This window comes from Gambusia affinis, linkage group LG10, assembly GCF_019740435.1.
Source record: "Gambusia affinis linkage group LG10, SWU_Gaff_1.0, whole genome shotgun sequence".
Lineage (NCBI taxonomy): Eukaryota > Metazoa > Chordata > Actinopteri > Cyprinodontiformes > Poeciliidae > Gambusia > Gambusia affinis.
Window position 1 is genome coordinate 4,534,497 of NC_057877.1, and position 18,055 is coordinate 4,552,551.

Here is an 18,055-nt window from a genome sequence, read left to right on the forward strand (position 1 = left end):
TGTCAGCAGAAGTGTCGTTTGCCACTGCCAGTCGGCTGTCATAGTATCCTTTGCCAAGCAATTTTTTTCCCCCTCCCAACTCTCCTCTCGCTTTATTATCCATAGATTATAGGGAGCCATGGAGGGGGTAGTTTTTCCGCTGTCCAGGAAGCCTCAACAGCACAAAGCGGCCGAATGAATCATAAAGTACAGTGGCTCGCCAAGGGATTCAAACGCGTTAAACTTTTCTCTGTTTTTTTAAGATGGGGTTTTGTACATTACAGCACAAGGTAGTGGACAATTGTGTAGTGAGAGGAAATCGATTTGTAGTTTTCAATATTTCTAACACAGGGTGTCCTTATAAACTCTTAAAAAGTTATAAATTCAGGTATCTAAATTCAAGGCCTTAAAATGTCTCGAGCTATTTTAAAAAAATATCTAAGTTGACCTTGAATACAGTAATCACAGGGGTTACATGGCAGGACTATTTAATCATCTTGAATTATTATTATTATTATTTAAGAATTGAAATAATAACATCTTCATCACTTCCTGAAGGCCACAGGAAGTGGTAGGAGGAAGAAGGCTGCTTATTTTGTGACTTATCGCGTGAGCAAACTTATTCACACGTGATTTTAATTGCATTTCTGAGTTAATGGAAGCACAACAATTTCAAATATTATGGTAAATATTTGAAATATCGACAAAGTTTTGCATTTGTAATGAAAACGTAGCTAAGTGCAAATGTATTGCCGGTGGGCTGGACGATGTTTGCTTTCGCCACTGGCTCACTTCTGTTGCTAACCCGTACGATGCTGCGTGTGTTGTTTGGAATAAAGCTTGGCACTACGGGGGTAAAGACTGTAGGAAGGCGTATGCAGTGTGAAAAGCACAAGAGCCACCAAACAGACCCCAGAAATGTCACAGTTTTTGATGCCAAAGCTTCCCGGAAAACGTTCGACACTGCTACTGCTGGCACTGATCAGAGCAGCATTTGGTGAGACACGAACTCTGAAGTCGGAGGTTTTGTGGTTTTTAAACGCAGCGATCTAGCACTTGTCCTACCTGTTGATGGATTTTATTTCAACAAAGTTGCTACTATGTAGAGAAGAGCAGCTGAGAAGGATGAGAAATAGAACATGGAGCTGGAAGAGAATAGAGAGCCACAGATGACAAATGGGAGGATAAAGATTCAAAGGAATGGCCATTAAAGTACCGTTTCGTCCTCAATAGCTTTCCATTCTTTAAAAAACCATGTAGTAAAATTTCTTGTGTATGTTTGTTGCAATACCAGTCTTAAATTCCATTCATAATGGTCTTAAAATGTCTTGAATTTGAGTTGGTGAAACCTGTAGAAACCTTGAAACACAAACACATCAGAATTGACCAGATGCTAGTCTTTTGCAGCCTCTATCGGGTTTTCTTGTGTTTGTTTCCAGGTTGATGGTTTCAGTATTCACATCTTGGCTGGTTTTCAGCTGTGCCATACAGTGCACTGTTTGTGGAAAATCACTATTGAATAAGCCTTAACCTGTGTTAATGGTGAATTACCTTCAAATGAGCAATCTTTAAGACAATATCACCTCTTAATGACAAGGTTAAAGCACTTAGCATTTTTGCAGTCTCTTCTTCTACCACCAATCATGCTATTTTCTTTTTGTTTTTTACTTTGAGACGGTGAAAAGTTTAGTTTTCCACAGCTGTATATCCTTTCATACATGATTCTTAACAGTCTAATGTCAAATATCATGGTTCATGTTTTTTGTGCTGTATGCCGGTTGTATGGCAGCTGTGGGTGGACATTTTTATTACAGTCTGTGATGAATCCTCGACAGGAAGCCTGCTAACAGGAAGCATAACTCGTGTGTGACATTACGACTTTGTTGTGGTGCGGGTTTTTGTTTCTCTAACATAAAATCTCTCCCATTGAACACCGGCAGTCACCCAGGTCATGGTAACTCTAAGTGCTGGCATAGAAGCACGTTGGAACAGAAAGCTGTGAATACTCCAGCTCTCTCCTCCAGCACTTAGAATCTGAAAACTAGAAGGTCAGAGGTTAAGGGTTTTATACAGAAATGTCTTGAAAGTGAGTCACTTTGTTTGGAGTTTTGAACTGAGCCTTTTCTCCTGTTTTTCAGAACGCCGGCTCTACCCCCAACGCTCCGGTGACGGGTTACAAGCGCATGGTCATCCCCAATCAGCCGCCTCTGACCGCCACCAAGAGGACGATGCCCAAACCCCAACCTCAAGGGGGCGTCTCGTCCGTGCCGCCTCCCTCCATTAGCCCCGTCGCCAGGCCTCAAGGCAACCTGTCTCTTCAGCCCGTCCCGGCCTCCTACACCACAGCGTCGACCCCGAGCCAGCCCACCTTCAACGTCCAGGTGAGGTCGGCCCAGCCCAGCCCCCAGCACCAAGCCCCGGCCGGCCACCATTACAGCCAGCAGCCGATCCGCGGCCCCGCTCAGGTGCAGTACATGCCCGCGCAGCCCAGAGGTCCCGACTTTGCGTACGGGCCGCCGCAGCCCGGGTTCTCCCCCATGGCTTATCAGGAGCAGCAGTACCCTGGGGGGCCACAGCTGGGCGGAGTTAGCTCCAGGAGGCCCGACCCGGAGCCGGCCCCGGCGTACCAACCGCCAGGCCCCAGGAAAACCTACATCACAGATGTTCCCCCAAGCTTGGCTCCGTACACCGCCGGACCAGATGTTCAACCAAAGGTAAGACGCTCACTGAACTCCAGCACAAACCTGCCTCTGGATCTGGATTATTACAATCTTAACCTTGGCTTACTTACAGTCTTTAACATGTTGTTGCAGATTTAAAACACTTTAGTGTCAATCAGTCACATATATTTGCATAAAGCACATTGAAGCAATAAGATTCAAAGTGTTTTAGATCATCAAGTCACAAAAAAGGTCATAAAAACAACATACAGTCACCAACCGAGAAACTGGTTTGTTTGATCTTTGTTTTTTGTTTTTTCTGTATTTCTCTTTCTTACTTGCTTACTTACTCATTCTTTCTTTCTCTCTTTCATTGTATCTCTCTCTTTCTTGCTCTCTCACTCTGTCATTCTTTCTGTCTTTTGTTTTCTTGCTTTCTCACTCTCTTTCTTTCTCTCTCTGTTTCTCTTTTGTCCACTTTTATTTTTTCCAGTACTTGCTGCAGTATGCAAAAAAAAAAGACTTTAAAAATGATAAAAATAAAAAAACTTGGTAGATGTCACTCTTTTATATGAAAAGCTGTCCTCCAACTGGCTTTCAGTAAACTATTTTAAAAGCAGATTCTTTTTTTTTTTGACTATAGAAATAAAGCGACGTGTAATTTGGGTGGAAATATTACAAAACAGTAGATCGTGTTTGGGACTTTTTTTTTTTTTTTTTTAACAGAACAGAACTTAATGGAGCAGAATAATAAAAACCCTGTCCTGTTGCTCAGAACGGAGCGGTGGAGGCCACTGAGACATCTATTCACATCTCAACATGCCCAGCCTTCGCAGATCTCTGGAAAGTAGAGGGCCCTTGAGTTTTCTTTAATTCAAGGATTTTATGCTGGTTCAAAAATCCAAACTGGGCCTCTCAGCCTCGGGGAATAGCTCATCAAGGACTGCGCTTTACCAAATACAAATTAGCTTCAGCATTGCAGCAAGTACATTAAAAATAACTCTAATTATATTTGTTCAAAACAAAGAGTCTACATTTTGCTGGAAAAGCTGGCTTTGGTCCCAGTATGATGCATTATTTAAAACAAAACAAAACCAAAAAAAAAAAAAGAAAACAAAAGGTGGCATTTAATAGATTTGTAGGAGTCTCTTTGATTTCAGATAAAAGCAATTTGCTAATTTTGCAGACATAGCTTCTGCTCTTTATGTATATATTTGTCTTGCTTTCCCAAGGATGCAGCGAAGCAAGGCATCGCTCCATCGCCGACTCCAACAACCCCCACCTTCTCTGCTTTATTTGCATGCTTTTAAAAATGTCTGGAAACCCAAAATTCAACCCACGAAGCCCTTTGCATCATGGAGTCAACGCCATCTTCAGACTATATCCTCTGATCTGTTGCTGAAAAACTAAGCCGAGGTCTTCCGAAAGGCCGATTAGAAAGAAAGCCGACTTCACGACTTCATCGCTCTGCCTGACCCGATGTTGTGACATGTTCATTACCTTCTACAAATGCTGCTTAATCTGCTTGAAAAGCTCGCTCTTCTGTTAATTTGTTGTGGAAATGAGCCAAAAATACAGTCAATTAAGAGGAACTATTTAGCATTTGTCACGATAATCTAAAAAAGAAACATTGACCTCCCCCTCTCTTCATGCGAACGGCGGTTTTTACGTAACAGCCGCAGCTCTGTCAGCTGGGGATCTGTGACAGTGATTGAAGACTTCATTAAAAGGATCATTTCGCATAATTAGGGGTATTCATAGAAGGTCAGTTTCATTAGAAGTCCAAGATAAACAGCTCGGATTGGAGCCCCGTAATCTCTGCACTTTGCTTCACCCCGCGTCGCCCTGAATTGAAGCCTCCACCAAGGTGTCTGTGTTTGTGTGTGTTTGTGGGCGTGCGCGTGTGTATGTGTGTGTGTGTGTGATGGCTTCTTATCCCAACACACTACGAAGGATGCTCACTTTCACCGCTGCTTGATCTCCAGTGCAGTTCTTACAGAGTTGCCAGCTAACGTACCAATTTCTATGAGTCTCTCTGTCTTTTTTTTGTTTTGCTTGTTTTGTGAAATTAGAGGAAAGCTAAGCTGGATGGTAACTTTGTGTAACAGCTTGAGCTTGAGTGACGTTTTACACAGCGAGGATTATTTTGGAACCGCAGACAGTGAAAGCCCCTCTGGAAGGTCAACCTCGGCTTCAGCCTTCAAGTGCGTTTCACATTTTTCTGCCCTCTTCTTGTGGCCTCCAAGGTTTTGATGGTTGACTGAAACCAGCGGCAGAACCACACCTGAAACTGAGAAACCACTTTTGTTTGTCAACTGAAATAAATAAAAACGGTAACTAATGGGGGAAACTAACTGGAATTATGTTGCGCATTTATAAAACTAAAACGTACAAGCTCTAGACAAAAATCTCCTTTGTTTTTGTTTTTATAAATACTTATTTGCCTTTCAAAATAATATAATAATATGAAATAAGATTCCCCAGGCCTCACACATGCAGTTTACCTCAGCTGTCAGCAAATTACAGCTCTTAACGCTGGTCGACAAAATGGCAACAGCAAAAGTTGGGGTTATTATTGCTGAACAATAATTGAAAACATTTCTGTTAAGTCTCCATTACCTTATCGATGTATACAAAATTGCATCTCAATATTTTGACCTTTTTCAATTCTGCTCCTAAAAATTTACCAAAATTTGAAAAAACCAATACTACTACCACAACTAATAAATACTAAACAGAAACTAAGCAACATCTAACTAATAACTAATAAAAACTAGCAAACACTCTGAAAACTAATTAAAACTAACTGAATTGTACAAAAAGGGACAATGAAGTAAAACTAAACTATAATGAAAAACCCAGAACTGTTACCGGCGGGGACATGAGAGTGATTGGCAGCGCTAAGACCCTCCTCCTTACTCTGATTGGTTGTTTCTGACAGAGCTGAGTATTTCTAAAAATAGCACTGGGAGAAGGCAGAGTTTCATTTCTCCACAGATCACCTGTGTCATGTTATACTGCCACAGCATATAACAGTTTTAGCAAATATGTGAAACATTTTTTTCATACTGTACCTTTAATGTCGTCCCTCTACTTTCTATGAAAGCCAGTCACAGAATGCAGAATCTCAAATACAAACAAATTTTGCAGCCCATTACCAGCTGAAGTTGTCATTTACTAGAATTTCTTTTAACCACACTCATAATGACAAAATGTTACTAACCTATCAAATGTTTTTAGTGATGATTCATAAGAAACCGGATGTTTCGCAGCACAACAAAATACAAATTAGCGGTAGGTAAACAGTTTTGTTTAACACTGTTTTAATGAAGTAGAGAAATAAAACTAAGGTATCATGCAAAATTCCATATTTTTTGCAACCTAATGCCAGAAACGTTTAGTCCCATCTCATCAGTCATGTTTTTAATGGTTGATGTTTTGAATTGTGGCATTAGTTGATTTAACTTTATCCTCTCTCACCGTGTGTTTTTGATAAAGTCAAAGTGTAGTTTTGTAGTAAACCATAAAGCATAGTAGTTTAGCTTTATGGTTTTCAAGAAATGGCTGGTCGTTCTGCTTGCTAAACTTGAACCCCTTTGCACTTGTAAGTTGATCGGGGGTGAATCTTTTCCCGTGTGATGTCATCACCTCAGCTGGGCGACCCCACTTACCCTAAACATGAGAGGCATGGCAAGGGCAGGCCTTTAAAAAAAAAAAGCAAAATAAAACATGCAGGCAGGCAAACGGAGTGGAGGGTTACCAGCTCCACTCCAGATCACCAGAGAGAGGCTTGTGCGGCTGGCGCAGAGTTGAAATGTGTAACTACAAAGCAGGAGCCCAAGGCTTCAACAAGATCAAGGCATGTTATCTGCAAGTCTGTGATCTTTACTGTGTAGACACACCTTGAAACAAATTGCACTTGTTCTTTGCCAGAAATCAACCCATCTTTCTTTTTACTTTTTTCACTATTAGAGATTTTCTATTAAGAAAAAAAACATTCCCGTCAGGTTGGTTTGGTTGTTTTTTTTCTGTTGTAAATAACCCTCAGTCTAGCTTAATTTCTTCACAGTGCCATCATAGAGAGAGCTCCTCTAAATATAATCTTTCTTTTCTTTATAGTCTTCTGGACAGAGATTTCCCTCTGGCAGCAGCATTAAAAACCAATAAATACTTTCTGAGAAAACTCTGAAAGCCGTTCTCTATTTTTTACCACGTCAACAAAGTCAGATTAAAAAAAGCTGCCTCAAATTCAAGCGTCTTTCATGAACACATGTATTCATTTGTCGTTCAAATGCCGTTTCGCACAAAGGACGCATTGTCTATTTCTGTCCGGCACTTTCTTTCATGTAGTAACATGCAGTAGCTCTCTGAAAAATCATGCCTGTAGAAAATAAGCCTGTGTGTGGGTGAGTGACTGGATGTGTTCAGGTAATGAACCTAAGAGTATAATTAGAACATTTTCCAGGCAGTTTCTCAGGGATATTGTCTTGACAGCCCAATTAAAAACATAAGCGTGATTTTTACCTCTTTTTTTTGTTGTTGTTGTTTTAAAGCAAACCAGCTTATGTTAGACAATTAATACTCCAGTTATACTTCAGTTTCTTTTTTTCTGTGCTTCTCCTACACTTCAAGAATATTTTAATATATGCAGAAAAGTCAATTTTTTTTACATCTTGTGGAGTTTTCAGTTCAGATGGACAAGATCTATGTCAAAGATTTCTTTGCTTTGTCCATGTTTCTAACAACACAGTCAACCCACAGGAGAACCCAGTATTGAGAAAACACTGCTTAAAATTAACAACCTTTTTATGTTTTCAAAAATGATAAACTGTGTAGTCAGTGTACAATAACTCAGTACTGTGAATTTTAAGGTGGTGTTTATACTGTAAAATGGACTGAAAATGCTCTCTTTTGTATCGTCACAAATGGAGTGAAAGTTTAATAAATCTTAAACTGTTTCATAGAAACTGTTCAGTTTTAGTAAGAGCCAGGTAATCTTTATGTAGTGTGTGTGGTATTGATTTTGAACCAGTCATTTTCAATAAAATCCAGGCCCATTAAAAAAGTGCTGATAAGAAGCTCTGAAGCAAATGTCAACATTAGCATCGTTAGCTGCTAACAGTTGGCTAATTGTGGTGTTCTTACGATGCAGATAAAGCTTTTCTATTGTTTTTCTACAGAGTACACACAGTGCTAGTTAGTGTGAGCCGCCTTTGTTAGTCGGCTCAGCACAAAGCAGACACTGGAAAACTATTTCCTGTCTTACTTCAAAGTAAGAGTATAAAACTTATCTACATGGTACGTAGCTGAAGGCGCTCACCATCACATTAGCAGCTTAGAGTTTGTTTCCTAATCGAATTAATATGCCCATAGAAACTTGGTGTTACTTTGAGTCAGAGTTGACATTTCCCAGAAATATTGTGCAGTTCTGTCCTCTTCTACAGGATGACACTTTTTTTGAACTTGACTTTTTGAACATAACAGTTCAGACAATAAAGATGTGTCTGATGTAACAATCTGTTTTTTGGAGTCTCAAATGAAAAGGAGTTGTGTTTTATTTTAAATAACTTATTACTATTTACATGAGACAAATGAGAGTGAGTGTTTTTCTGTAACGAGGTGTCTACAGATTTCAGTTTAGCTATGCTAATCTGATGACAGCACTGGTTGAGCTATTGCTATACTGGGTTGAACACATTTAAGTATTTGTATCCATTTTCACCATTCCTCTCGTTCTACTTGTACATTAAGGCTGTGAAAAAAACGTAATTACTAAAATCAGACATGAAGTTGTGTGATAAGTGGAGTGTTAGCAGAGCTCTGGTAATGCACAACTATGGGCACCACATAAGGCAGTTCCAGCCTCTCACCCTGCAGCTCATGTTAGTCAAGAATACTAAACCTGTGGCCTCATATCAGTTGACTGACTGGCCGCCTTGTAATGATGCGGCGCACATTCTCCTGTGGGATCCTCTCTCAAGTTTCTCCTGCTCCGAAGCGGGTCGAGCTCCACGACGGGGATCAGTTAGGCTCTCCTGGCATTCGGCATGATGTACGTGGTGCTGTTTAAAATTACTGCTGTGCCACCGACCATGTTGTCAAACGAAACAGTTCGTGGTGGTGGTCCCCAGTGGATCTGTTTACTGACTCCTTTACAGAGAAAAGGTCACTCTGCCGGACCTGGTCCTTGAAGTCTGTAACTCGATGTGGGTCTGTTTATAGGCGCCTTTCTCATAGCAACACATCAGCGGCTGCTTCCATGTTTAAAACGGTTTCACTGCTCATCAACGGACCTCCAGCGTCAATAGAGTCATTAACGAGAGAGATCAGAGCCGGGAGGGCCGTCGCGGAGTTGTGTCACTCAAAGATTTGAAAGTAGCATTGCTGCAAGCCTTTTCCTGTTTAGCAGAAATTAGCACACATGGAGTAAATTGCTGTCTCTGATGGATGAAGGTTTTAAAAGGATTTGAGTTTTCTCCAAGTTTATGAAGCTAGTACAGATCTACCCCCGCTGTTGATCACTGCTGGTTAGCTACTTGAAACACGATACTAAACTTTACCCTCCCTTTCAAGAAAAAAATGTAACGGTGAATAAATGTTAGGAGCAACAATAGCACATACACGGATGAATGCGTGAAATAGTTGTGAAGTTGCTTTGTAACAATTGATTTTATAGTTTCTAGCAAATACTAATAAATTCTTAATATCAGGTTTTAATGTCTTATTGAGAGAGCTCTAGAAGTATTCTGAAAAGGACTTTTGATGATGGGAAATTAGAATATTTTCTAACATAAAAAAATCTTATTGGAAAAAGTATCTTAACAGAGTAGAAACGAGTAGAAATCTCTTTGACCTGAGATGTTTAGTCAAAGATTTCAGTTTTTGCAGTGTACTCTACACTTTTTACTAGTATTGCAGCACAAATGTTATGAAAATGAAGAATCTGGATTTCCCCGATGCAGTCCAAGAGCAAAGTGACACCACACACACACACACTCCCACACACACACACACACAATACTCTGACTTGTAGGGTCAGTGTGTTGAGCTGAAGTCAGAATTTCTAAGGATCCTTTAAAGTCTGATGACAGTAGGAGTGTGAAAGCAGATGAAGTCAGCTGTGTGACAAACTGCCCATCAGTTTCCACATCAGCCTGTTGATTTCACTCTGGAGGATCTGAGCTTAATGTCACGTTTGGATTACTCAGCTGCCGATTGGCCGCTTCACTCCCCACCGTGGAGTGTTTTTTTTTTTTTTTTTAGGTGTTTGTCACTCTGCCTGCTCTTAAATAACACCCTCCCTGCCGTCCCGTTCACCTCCTGACCCTGTGAGACAAACAGCACAGCTGCTAAATAACCCTCCGGATCGATAGCTGTCATTGCAGCCCAGTGAGCTGGAGCAATCTGAAATATCCCAGCTGAGTTTGTTCTTGGCCGACCAGCTCTGCTCCTGTGTCTGCAGAGGAGAAGAAGCTGACGTTTGTCTGGTTGGGCTGCAAAGGTTGTGATCTGAGCGAAACTCTTTTAATGAACGGATTATCACTTATCTCTTTAAATTCCATATGAATGTTTTTGTTGTTGTTTTTAGAAACCTCGACTGTATTTGTATTTCATGTCTGACATGTGAATACAGTCGACTAAATGAGAAACAAAGTGAGAATAAATGACAAAAATTTAAGTTTCGAAAGTTGATTTACATTAAATTAAGGGACCTAAATCACACAATTGGAATCCACCCATTTAAATAATTGAAACATTACACTTGACTGTGTTTGCCATTAAAAACATCTTGTGTTCATTTTACAGTGTTCTTTTTGGTGATGTTATAGTTGTTATGTGATTGTTTCGGTTTAGTTTTCTTTTCTTTCTGCAGGTGTACAAGCACACTTAAAGGTGTTGACTTGCTCTCTCTTCTTCCTCTCTTATCTCCTTGTTTCACTTTAAACCGTCTCATAATGCCACACCGTCCAACAGGACGTAAAGAAAACAACAATAAAAAAAAAAAACAATGGCTTTTCTGAATCCCAGTCAAATTTCAAATCCTCCACACAAACATCAGGATTGTTGTGCCACTTTTCCGGAAAAGTGATCTGCTGTGTCTCCGAAAAGCAAACTTAAGAAAAGGTCAGTCTTGAATTTGTTTGTAATTTATTTAAACAAAATGTGTCCCGTCTTTGTTGCGCTACACCAATTTTCCTCGCTTGCCACATTAGATCTCGTTAAAGCACAGGGAAATTTGCGTTTTATAGAAAAACGTGACAAAATCTAGAAAGTGTGTCATTTTAGATGTAGCTTAAAATAAACAGGAATCTTGTGTAAACTGAGTTTGACCGCGATAATCCACATCCAGACACATTAGCTACTCCGTATGATTAGAAGCAGGCTTCAAACTTGTAAAGCCCCAGCCAAACCCGTCTTCCTCTGTATGAACAGTGTCCCCTGTTGGCTCTTCATGTGCATACACCCCACCCCCAACCCACCACCCCAATCACAGCCAAGCTCACAAACAAGTTCCCCTGTTGTTTACGGAGAGTTGCAGAAACTTTCTTCCTCCCTGAGCTCCTCACATCCTCCTCCTGCCCACAAATAGGGGGGCTTTTATTCCTCCCCCGGGTTGGAGACTCTGAAACGTGTGCACTTTCTAAACTTCTTCTCTTTTCTTTTTTCTTCCACATTTCTGTCTAATCAAGGAAGCGTCCCCCTCCCGCTCCCCCTCTGAGGTGTTGGCTGTTGGGTCAGACTGTCATCCAGATGATGTTTAGAGGTGGGGAGTGACACGGATAAATCATGGTTTTATTTTGGCGAAGAGGTGAAATTACACAGGAGGTGGACGTCGGCGCGCATCGCAGAAGGGAAGCGCTTGTTGCCAGGACATGGACTTGAGGAGACTGACCCGTGCGGGCCGTCATTATGTCCGCCGCACGCGGCCTTAAATATAGATCCCGGGTTCCCAGATGAGGCCAGAGCCGGACGGAGGCGCGGCTCTCTCACCGAAAACCAGGAAAACCTGCATCCTGTTTTAATATGGCGTTTGCAGCAGTTCACAGGACTGTAATGGTACACCGGGAGGCGCCAAATAAGTTTTATCTCAGTCCCGGCAATTTGTGCAGTCATTTGTTGTTGTGGTTGTCTTTTCTGGGGGTGTTTTTTTTTTTCCTCCCCAGATTGCTCGTGGCACCCCTCTCTCTTCAACTCTCTCTGATTTTCAAATATCTGTTTGCAGGGGGATGTGTCAGTTCTGAACAGATGACCTAGTTTTTATGCACGCACCATCTTCCATGCGTAGAAAGACCCTTGTACATACGTTCCGTGTCTCGCGAACGCACCCGGGCCGATCATGCTATGTGAATTCTGTTAACGCCACAGATTTGCGCTTCTGTGGGGAAAAAAAAACAAAAACAAAAAAAAAAAGAGCATAAAAACCCGTCAGTTATAGAATCGGTTAATTTTTAATTATCTGCTCTGTACACAACTGCTCTACGGTTGACTGATTTTTTTTTTTTCTTTTTTTTTTTTTTTCTTCAGCATTTAATTGGAGCTGAAACAGCATGACCTATTTTGTTTGGAGAGAATGTATACTTTATCTGCGCCTCCTCAGAACGTGGCCCTGAGCTTAATTTTTGCAGCGCTGTAATGGTTCTCCTCAAAGTGTAATGCAGCACAGATTACTCATAACCTGTTTAGCATTGCAGGCAAGCAAATTCATCAACTGGATTACATAAAGCCACAAATATATTCAGACCCCCTTTTGTGTGCATTTGCATGAAATGAATCGATAATGCGGCTGATGGAAAAGTGACGGGGCAGCTTTAGCTCGGGAAATTATGCTGTTTAGTTTTGCATCTTAAGTGGAGCACCTGCAATCAGAAGGGCGAGTGGGTTCCCCGTTCGTCTGAAATGTGCCTGGTCAGGCTTCTGACTGAGTCACTGCGCCACTTTTCTGTGAAAGTGATCTGCTGTGTCACCGAAAAGCAAACTTAAAAAAAAATGGACGGCCGTGAAGCTGCAGCATTGGCTCGAGTAAATCCGTTCTCTGTACATTTATGGACCCAGATTTCAGCCTTGTAACGCCCCAAAAGTCGAAGTGAAAAGCATAAATAAATGAGTGGCCATGTCAAAGTAAGATTCATAAGCCTTCCAGTAAAAAAACATAAAAATCCGACAATATTACAAATTATTTATACTTGAAATTCAGCCAGATTTTAAGAATTCTCACAAACATTTCACTCATAACTAAACATATAAATACTGTTATTGATAAATAGTTAATAAATACTCCATAAAATAAAACAAATATATATATACAAAAAAAATTAACTAGGAGTTTATTTTGTCTGTTTTATATGGTAATATATATTATTAGATATTATTATTAATATCTAATAATATATTATTTATTATTATATCAGAACATAAAGTAAAAAGACCATGGGAAAAAAAAATCAAAGTTAAAAAATAAAAGTCCATGAAATATGTAAAGTAGCTTTACAAAATGTCACAAAACATTATGAAATGAATAAATAAACTGCAAATTAAATGCATAAATAAATAAATAAAAAAAACATGCTGATGGAAGGGTGATGATGTGGGCTTGCTTTGCCACTTTGCGGAATCAATCATGTGGGCCTCTGGAGTCAAACATGAAGTGAACTGTGTGACGGCCGGGTAAAGCTGAGACCACAGTAATGGTGGCATCAGTGGACCGGTGGTGCCAGAATTATTTAGAAAATAATAGAAAAGACCTGATTGGACCTTAATGTCATTGTCCAACGTTTGACGTCAGCAAACACCTTTAAAAGGAAGAAACGCATCAAATTTCACCAGTGATGTCAGAAATTGTGAACACTGCAAGTACAAGTCACCAAATCAGAAGCTAACTTCATCTCCGTATAATACAGTATGTTTATGCTGGCATTGTATTACAGTAAACTCTCAAAAGAACACATACTACTCAATCTAAAGTGTGGTTCTCTCAGATGTTGTATGTAGACTTGCCAATTCAGCAACTCTGACTGAAAACTCATTCGAAGACTCAGAAGCTCAGCTGTGCCGCGCTTTCTACTTCAACACCAATTCTTATTCTAGGTAATGTTTAAGGACAGGAGTGCCGTCTAGTTGCAGACAGCATTCCAAATATGGGCTAAAGAGCGTACCGTACGGGACACTTTAGTTTGGCTAAAATTACGGGACATCCCGGCAAATCCGAGACAGATGGCAAACCGTGTTTTTTGCCAACCAGTTTTCGTGATAAAATTTCCTTTAAAGAAGAAAGCATGACTCGCAGATGACCAGCCTAGGCATGCTAGTTGCCAGCCTATCCAATGCTAACGCTAGCCTATCCATGCTAGTGGCCAGCAGAGGAAGTAGGGAATGAAGCGGCATGCTAGTCACTAGCTTCTCTAACGCTAAGGCAAGTGAGTAATTTTCTCATTTGCCAACGCCAGCCACTCACCTCTGGCGGTTGCTCAGTTGCTGGGGCCGGACTATAAATGATCAGATTTGTAGCTGGCTTTGGAATGGATATAGCCTCATGCGACAGGGAAGTAGACACTGCTGGGTGCACAATAGCCTTAATTTAGGCACTGATACCACACCATAGAGCTTGTGCAATTTCACTGTTTAATTTACCTCTTCAGTGCTGTTCTACAAGTTTCTGTTCTACAAGAGGAATAATATTGCTGGAATGCTGGACTTACAAAGCGGTGTGCTCGAAATCTCCAGCAATCAGCACAAATGTCCTGAAGTGCTGTGTTTTCTTTAACTTGACATAATGAGTGGTTTTGTGTTGCTCATCCAAGTTTCAGTTTCCCCCGAGGAAGGACCAGATGATTGGTGTTTTCGTCCTAATGAAAGGCTCAAATTAAAAGCGAATCGGCCGTTCCGTTGTCGACACACACAGAGACGTGCAGGAAGCACGCAGAAACTCCCCAGAACGGAGAGTGGGCCCGATCCAGCAATCCTTTCATTGTTGTGGTAAAACGGAGTCGCCTAAGCTGCTGTAATCGCTCGTTTAGTGTTGCGGCAACAAATACGTATTTTTTGACGTTTTCAATCCAATAATAAAGGTCCAATCCCCTCATGAACCCTCACTAATGCAGTGGTCCATTTGCTTGTTGCGGGGTTTTATTATTCCCCTTATTAGGCTTTATTTGCTTTTTGAGGGCCATCGGTCCATTTCAGATAATTCCATTGTGATTTGGGGAGACAAAAGGAAGCGGCATGTCAGATTGAGCCGACTGAAGCTTGACTTAAAGCTGCAGCTCCATTGACAGTAAAGAGCATTTTTCATTGTGAAGTCCATCATCATTTAATCTGCGGATAAATATAGCTGCGAGTGATTATGTCTCCCTGAGTTTGTGCTGATGGTGCACGGGAATGTTTACCCGTTATTAAAGGTAAGGCTGCTTGAGGTTTGAAGTGCAGTTTGGCATTGGTGAGCAGAACAGAGGCACTATGAGGCTGATTGATGGCTGCAGGTATACAGACACAGATTAAGGGTTTATCTGTTGTTCATTGGGGCTCTGCTTCCTCTCTTGTTGCTGTCACATTCAGCTTAGTGGGGGGTTTTTTGTTGGGCTTGTTGTTTATCCAGCTGCTTGATCTCATTGTTGATTCTGGACAAATGCAAAAGAAGAAAAACGATTGACCTAATTAGGAGGGTACAACTTTTAAGTAATCAAAATGTTACTGTCCATCACAACGTAGGACTTGGTCGGTCAATAAACCTGAGCGAACTGTTTTGAGCATGCATCGTCCATTATTAGACAGCCAAGAAAATCAAGTCAGCAAGTAGCAAAGGTTGTTTTACACCTTTTTCAATCAAACTGTGACACTAGATTATTGGAATTTTGAAAAAGAGTTTACTACCACCGTAAATGTTATTTGTTAGGGGCAAGACTCTAAAATGTTTCGTTCTTGCCTCCACATGCAAAAACTTTTTAGGTGCCTGGAAACAATACTTTTCAATACGTGGTATACAAAACAATTCTCATGTAGGGTAATTTCTACACGTGATGACATATAACCTACCTCTTAACCTAAATACACACACCAGCGTTTCCATCCATAAACCACACAGTCACGCTGTTTGTCGTCTTTGTCTGTTTTTCTTGTGTGTATTTCTTTAGCAGCCCTACTGCTCCACATACAGGCCTACCATTTTGTTTTGGGTTGCTTTGTGTAGGTCATGACATCTCTGGGAAAATATGATGCATTTTAGAAATGACACTTTGGTACATTTGGAATAATCATGATTTATTTTGGACAAGGCTTAAGAGGCACAAGTCAATAGCAACTCCCCATGTTACTGTACCTCCATCCACCCGTTGCAGTCCAGCCGCTGCAGACAAACACAAAAACACATGACAACCAACCACACATGACCATAGTTAATCGTAAGGTCAATTTAGAGAGACCAATCGACCTAACCCATGTCCTCCAAGAACATTTGTTCCTCACAGTGAGTTGAAAGGTCTCAACACATAATGGGGTCTAAATTTAACCCACCAAAATTGGGTAATAAAGGATTGCAGAGTGAATATGGTACAAGCCCCCCCCCCGCCCCCCCCAAAAAAAAGAAACCAACAAAAACAAGAATCTTAGTTTTAATCAGGGATGTGCAGATTGCAGCCCAGGCAGAGGCCATGTGTGGCCCCCCAACTGCAGTTCAAGAATGATAGAAATTTGGCCCTCCAACAGATGGTGCTGGTGCAGCCGCATGCTGCTGATTTTCACTGACTCACTTTTCTTCAATTTTCTTATTTAGAAAAGGTTTGGTACTTTGATGTCACATCCCCATAAAGATGACCTGTTTGTATAACAACCTCACAGTGAATAGCTACTGTTCAAACGTTTGCCCAAAAAGTCAATATCTTTTTTTCACCTCTTAAAAAAAAGTAACTTTTAATGACTCCAAAATGGTTTTGTTCATGTTTGCCAAAAAGGAGAATACCATGTTTAAAGGTCTCAAATAAGTTAGTATCAGATCATTTAAATATATTTGTGAGAATTAAGGATTTGTTCCTTTATATTATTTATAGACTCCCAGTGAACTGAACATGGATGGCTTTATTGCTTCTAATGACTGATGACTGCTTATGTTATAATGGCCGACGTGTTTCTGTCATCTGCTCACCTCACAGGAGATCACACCGTGCTATTGCACAATACCAATGTTCTGTTCAGGGTCTGGACGTTGCTGACCTTGATTGAAGAAAATTAATAGCCGCTGTTATCCCATTGACTTCCTTGAGACATTATGTTTTTCTCATTCACATGATTACATAGTGAGTCATCACTTACTAAAACACTTGTCCGGACTGTCCAGACCTACAGTTTATTATGTACAACTGAATCATACTCCAATCACCTTGCATATGGTCCCCATGTTTGCCTGCTCTAACCCCGCCTGCCTACACGTGTTGATGTTAGTGGCCCAGAACCTCTTGCTCAGACCTACTACTTCCCAAAGCGATGACTTCACGTAAAGAAACCTTCCTTTTAAATGAACGGCAGTTTTTACAAAGAAAACTATCGTGTGTGAAAAGGTAAAGTTGTCTTTTTGGCTCTTAAACTAGCAATTCTTTTTCATTGTAGCCTAAAGAGAGACACTTTGGGGGCCAGGAGGATTGCAGCAAGGTTGAGTCAGAAAATCCAGGACCAAAACTCCAAACAAAGGATATTGCTGTAGACACAGAGTGCTGTTTTCAACTAAAGGTAGAAGAAGAATCATAGTCGGGATCTATCACAGTTTCTTTTGTCTCTATTGGTCAATGTTACATCTTGACAAGTTATAACTATCACTGGGATGGGCACGTTTTTCTTCTCTCAGTCTCCCATCACAGCCGGTGTTTTAATGGGAGATGGGCAGCAAGTTTAGTTCTGGATGTGGATCAGAGAGGTTTTGAATCATCATCAAACACAGAAACTAAGTAGGCAGGGCCGTGCAGAGACATTTGGAGGGGCAGGTGCTCAGAGATAAAAGGGGCACATAGGACAAGATCTTAAAGGGGCAGTATTGTGTGTTTTCCTGCCACATCCAATCATTTTATAACCCAATGAAGTAACTATGTTACCTTCAGTTGTTATAAAAATGCTGTATTTATCAAATATGATTAAAATAAATTTGATTTTGTAATTTAACCCCTTGAAATTGGGCTTCTGTCTCTTTAAGAAGCTCCTGTTCTTTCTGACACTCTGCCTCCAGGATGTCAACACAACATTAACTTTTAACCCTTTATTGTTCTTACCAGTGTTGTACTGAGAAGTAGCTGAATAATGAGACTGCAGATGCACAGATCCACCAGATGTTTGCTAATTGCTGCTGGCTAGTCTGAAGGAGCTCAGTGTGGGAGTACTGGGTGAGCGCTGCTCTGTGAGCCGGATGTTTGGAAGCTTGGAAACTGCAGCTCCACGGT

The 18,055-nt window shown here is 40.8% G+C and overlaps 1 protein-coding gene across 4 annotated transcripts in view; it reads left to right on the forward strand.

Moving 5' to 3' along the window:
* The window catches only part of LOC122838285 (LIM domain containing preferred translocation partner in lipoma), a 174,433-nt gene that overhangs the window by 105,212 nt on the left and 51,166 nt on the right, over nucleotides 1-18,055 (forward strand). For all 4 annotated transcript variants that reach the window (XM_044128813.1, XM_044128814.1, XM_044128815.1 and 1 more), the window contains one exon: nucleotides 2,118-2,693. In XM_044128813.1, coding sequence (XP_043984748.1) covers nucleotides 2,118-2,693 — 576 coding nt within the window. The remainder of the gene's footprint in view (nucleotides 1-2,117; nucleotides 2,694-18,055) is intronic.